The 6000-nt window shown below is 46.0% G+C and overlaps 1 protein-coding gene across 3 annotated transcripts in view; it reads left to right on the forward strand.

Moving 5' to 3' along the window:
- map3k21 (mitogen-activated protein kinase kinase kinase 21) overlaps positions 1-5562 on the forward strand; it is an 80526-nt gene extending 74964 nt beyond the window's left edge. For 2 of the 3 annotated variants that reach the window (XM_062057982.1, XM_062057983.1), the window contains 2 exons: positions 2436-3068; positions 3823-5562. In XM_062057982.1, the coding sequence (XP_061913966.1) occupies positions 2436-3068; positions 3823-4139 (950 nt within the window). In that variant the 3' untranslated portion in view covers positions 4140-5562. The remainder of the gene's footprint in view (positions 1-2435; positions 3069-3822) is intronic. The other variant, XM_062057984.1, reaches the window with a different exon arrangement.
- The last annotated feature ends 438 nt before the right edge of the window (positions 5563-6000 follow it).

Here is a 6000-nt window from a genome sequence, read left to right on the forward strand (position 1 = left end):
CACATCACACATGGTACACTTTAGTACTACACACATCACACATGGTACACTTTAGTACTACACACATCACACGTGTACACTTTAGTACTACACACATGGTACACTTTAGTACTACACACATCACACATGGTACACTTTAGTACTACACACATCACACATGGTACACTTTAGTACTACACACATCACACGTGGTACACTTTAGTACTACACACATGGTACACTTTAGTACTACACACACATGGTACACTTTAGTACTACACAACATCACACATGGTACACTTTAGTACTACACACACACGTGGTACACTTTAGTACTACACACATCACACATGGTACACTTTAGTACTACACACATGGTACACTTTAGTACTACACACATCAACACGTGGTACACTTTAGTACTACACACATGGTACACTTTAGTACTACACACATCACACATGGTACACTTTAGTACTACACACACATGGTACACTTTAGTACTACACACATCACACGTGGTACACTTTAGTACTACACACATGGTACACTTTAGTACTACACACAATGGTACACTTTAGTACTACACACATCACACTGGTACACTTTAGTACTACACACATCACACATGGTACACTTTAGTACTACACACATCACACGTGGTACACTTTAGTACTACACACATGGTACACTTTAGTACTACACACATCACACATGGTACACTTTAGTACTACACACATCACACATGGTACACTTTAGTACTACACACATCACACGTGGTACACTTTAGTACTACACACATCACACATGGTACACTTTAGTACTACACACATCACACATGGTACACTTTAGTACTACACACATCACACATGGTACACTTTAGTACTACACACATCACACATGGTACACTTTAGTACTACACACATCACACATGGTACACTTTAGTACTACACACATCACACATGGTACACTTTAGTACTACACACCATGGTACACTTTAGTACTACACACATCACACATGGTACACTTTAGTACTACACACATGGTACACTTTAGTACTACACACATCACACATGGTACACTTTAGTACTACACACATGGTACACTTTAGTACTACACACATGGTACACTTTAGTACTACACACATCACACATGGTACACTTTAGTACTACACACATGGTACACTTTAGTACTACACACATCACACATGGTACACTTTAGTACTACACACATCACACGTGGTACACTTTAGTACTACACACATCACACATGGTACACTTTAGTACTACACACATCACACATGGTACACTTTAGTACTACACACATCACACATGGTACACTTTAGTACTACACACATCACACATGGTACACTTTAGTACTACACACATGGTACACTTTAGTACTACACACATCACACATGGTACACTTTAGTACTACACACATGGTACACTTTAGTACTACACACATCACACATGGTACACTTTAGTACTACACACATGGTACACTTTAGTACTACACACATCACACATGGTACACTTTAGTACTACACACATGGTACACTTTAGTACTACACACATGGTACACTTTAGTACTACACACATGGTACACTTTAGTACTACACACATGGTACACTTTAGTACTACACACATGGTACACTTTAGTACTACACACATGGTACACTTTAGTACTACACACATGGTACACTTTAGTACTACACACATGGTACACTTTAGTACTACACACATGGTACACTTTAGTACTACACACATGGTACACTTTAGTACTACACACATGGTACACTTTAGTACTACACACATGGTACACTTTAGTACTACACACATGGTACACTTTAGTACTACACACATGGTACACTTTAGTAAGTAAGAATAGTTTTAGTTATATTGTAAAACTTACCAACGTTGCTTGGAGTGATGAATGAAGACTCCATACAAGTAGAAACGCTATGGACAACTAGAAGATGGAATGGCACTTATACTTCTGGTTTAAAGCACCAAACGGAAAGAAATACTGGAGATGTTCAACCTGCAGTGAGCAAACCCGTCCACAAGATGGCGCCATAGCACAAACAGAAACACACCTTTTCAGTGTCTTTGCTCATGTTTGATGAAAACTATTGAAAACAAAACATCATGGCCGCTAGTGAAGAAAAATCCATAAATTAGTGGCGCTGGTAATTACACCGCAGGGTTCAAAGCGTGGGAAAAAAGGGTAATGGTCCGGAATGTACGGTATTTGACTGTTCTGTTGGGTGCAGAAAACACAACCGCGTCTGAATTACAATTTGTATTTTTTTCAGAGTTTATGATTTCAAACATTTATTCTGAAAATGACATTGATTCATTCTTCAGCAGCTTTTTAACTTGATCTGTTGTATTCTCATGGATAAATGTGAACTAGTGTGGAGAGGCCATCCCTGCAGTAACCATTGTGTCCAGCAGGGGGCGGCAAGGAGGAGGAAGGTCCTGACAAACCAAAGCAGCTGAAGTTCCCCAACCAGGTGTACATCCATCTACCTCTGTGGCGGGACGAGCTGGCAGACGCTCCCTCGTCTCCAGGCCAGACGGAGAGTTCTGACGAGCCCTCCACCTCCTCCGCCTCCACCACCCCGCAGCTCACCCCCACCAACAGCCTGAAGAGGGCGTCGGCGCGCCGCAAGACCGACTCTGTGTTGTACGTGTGCGGCTCGCTGCTGGCGTCCGTGGTGCTGGGCTGCGACGTCAGGGAGGCGCTGAAGAACGTGGAGGATGGTGAGCCGCCACGGGAGGAGAAGGAGAAGAAGCGCAAGGAGGGATTGTTTCAGCGTGCCACCAGGTTCCGACGCAGCACCTCCCCACCCGGTGCTCGCCCCCGCAAGGAGGAGGCCTCCCCTAGCCCCGCCCCCAACCTCAATCTGGTCTCCATGTCGGCCATCGTGGAGTGTCAGTCCAGCAGCTGTCTCCTGCAGTCCCAGTCCAAACCCCCCCACATGGAGACCACACCTTCTAGCCCCGCCCCCGACACCACCCAGCTGACCAACCACAACACAGGAACACGCCTGCGCAGGAAGAAATACAGCATCAACCACCACAGTGAGTACCAGAGAAGACAGTAGTGTAGTAGTACTAAGTATTCATTAAGTACCACCATGATGACAACATTAAATACAGTAGTGTAGTAGACCTAAGTATTCATTAAGTACCACCATGATGACAACATTAAATACAGTAGTGTAGTAGTACTAAGTATTCATTAAGTACCACCATGATGACAACATTAAATACAGTAGTGTAGTAGACATAAGTATTCATTAAGTACCACCATGATGACAACATTAAATACAGTAGTGTAGTAGACATAAGTATTCATTAAGTACCACCATAATGACATACAGTAGTGTAGTAGTACTAAGTATTCATTAAGTACCACCATGGTGAAATACAGTAGTGTAGTAGACCTAAGTATTCATTAAGTACCACCATGATGACATACAGTAGTGTAGTAGACATAAGTATTCATTAAGTACCACCATGGTGAAATACAGTAGTGTAGTAGACATAAGTATTCATTAAGTACCACCATAATGACATACAGTAGTGTAGTAGTACTAAGTATTCATTAAGTACCACCATGGTGAAATACAGTAGTGTAGTAGACATAAGTATTCATTAAGTACCACCATGGTGAAATACAGTAGTATAGTAGACCTAAGTACTAGTTTAAAAGAGGCTTTTATTTCATATTTACAGTGTTTGAACAGTCACACTGTGTGTGGATGGTGTACCACTAGGTGGTGCACAGTTTGACAATCACTGCTAAGGTCCTCCTACTTCCGTCTGTTGGCAGCTAACTCCGCCCCCAGCCTGCCTCCACCCAGCGTGCAGAAGAAGAAGTGGTGCAGCACACCTGGTCAGCAGGTGAAGTCTCACACCTGGGCTCTGCTGCGAGGACACAAGAGTTACTCCCTGGGTCACTACTCTGGAGAGAAGGCGGCACAGAACCTCAACGTGGTGTTGTCCTCCACCCAGGTGGGCGTGGCCTGCTCGCTGCTGGACATGGACGCCGAGGGCCAGAAGCACGACTGCACCGTGCCACTGTGTCGCATTCAGAGCTCACCTGGCCACGCCTCCGTCTTTCAGCTGGAGAAGAAGTTCCTCTCGTAGGTGCACCACCCACCTCAGGAACTTCTTCAGGGTGCACCACTCACCTCAGGAAGTTCTTCAGGGTGCACCACCCACCTCAGGAAGTTCTTCAGGGTGCACCACCCACCTGAGGAAGTTCTTCAGGGTGCACCACCCACCTGAGGAAGTTCTTCAGGGTGCACCACCCACCTGAGGAAGTTCTTCAGGGTGCACCACCCACCTGAGGAAGTTCTTCAGGGTGCACCACCCACCTGAGGAAGTTCTTCAGGGTGCACCACCCACCTGAGGAAGTTCTTCAGGGTGCACCACCCACCTGAGGAAGTTCTTCAGGGTGCACCACCCACCTGAGGAAGTTCTTCAGGGTGCACCACCCACCTGAGGAAGTTCTTCAGGGTGCACCACCCACCTGAGGTGGTTCCACAAAGTCTTCCTTCTAGAACGTGATGATGTAGCCCGCATACAAAGTGTCATGAGTGTTTGCACAAGGTGCTCACTGAGGCCTCCTAGCTGTCTCCTGGTGTCAGTGCAGCAAATGTAAAAAGTACTTTTTGCGTATTTGATATTTTTCTAGAGAGAATTGAAGACATTCCACAGGAAGGTGCACACCTTGGACATCACCAAGCACACCTTGGACATCACCAAGCACACCTTGGACATCACCAAGCACACCTTGAACATCACCAAGCTCACCTTTCTAATGTGCTGGGAATACTTAGTCTTGTCATCCTTCCTAGTGGAGATGTGACTCACCTGCAGCTTCAAGTCCAACAAGTCGAGAAGGAAAAGACTGACTTAGATTTTATTTTGATGACTTTTTCCCACTGAAGAATCATGTGACTGCAGCCAACACACACACACACACACACACACAGACACACACACACACACACACACACACACACACACACACACACACACACACACACACACACACACACAGACACAGAGACACAGAGACACACAGACACAGAGACACACACACACACACACACACACACACAGACACAGAGACACAGAGACACACAGACACACAGACACACAGACACACACACACACACACACACAGACACAGAGACACAGAGACACACACACACAGAGACACACAGAGACACACAGAGACACACACACACAGACACACAGAGAGAGAGAGAAAAATCCCAAACGTTGTAAATACAAGTTGTGTGTTTGGGAAATGACACGGGTGTAAAATGTCAAACAGTCATCACGGGATATGACACAGCGGGACTCGAACCCGCGCAGCAAGATTATGAAGCAATACAAACATTCCACAGTGGACATTTTATTCATGTCTGATTTGTTCTACACGAGTGAGGACGTGACTTGCACTAGTGAGGACGTGACTTGCACGAGTGAGGACGTGACTTGCACGAGTGAGGACGTGACTTGCACTAGTGAGGACGTGACTTGCACGAGTGAGGACGTGACTTGCACGAGTGAGGACGTGACTTGCACGAGTGAGGACGTGACTTGCACGAGTGAGGACGTGACTTGCACTAGTGAGGACGTGACTTGCACGAGTGAGGACGTGACTTGCACGAGTGAGGACGTGACTTGCACGAGTGAGGACGTGACTTGCACTAGTGAGGACGTGACTTGCACGAGTGAGGACGTGACTTGCACGAGTGAGGACGTGACTTGCACTAGTGAGGACGTGACTTGCACGAGTGAGGACGTGACTTGCACGAGTGAGGACGTGACTTGCACGAGTGAGGACGTGACTTGCACTAGTGAGGACGTGACTTGCACGAGTGAGGACGTGACTTGCACGAGTGAGGACGTGACTTGCACGAGTGAGGACGTGACTTGCACGAGTGAGGACGTGACTTGCACTAGTGAGGACGTGACTTGCACGAGTGAGGAC

Source organism: Entelurus aequoreus, linkage group LG09 (assembly GCF_033978785.1).
Source record: "Entelurus aequoreus isolate RoL-2023_Sb linkage group LG09, RoL_Eaeq_v1.1, whole genome shotgun sequence".
Classification (NCBI taxonomy): Eukaryota; Metazoa; Chordata; class Actinopteri; order Syngnathiformes; family Syngnathidae; genus Entelurus; species Entelurus aequoreus.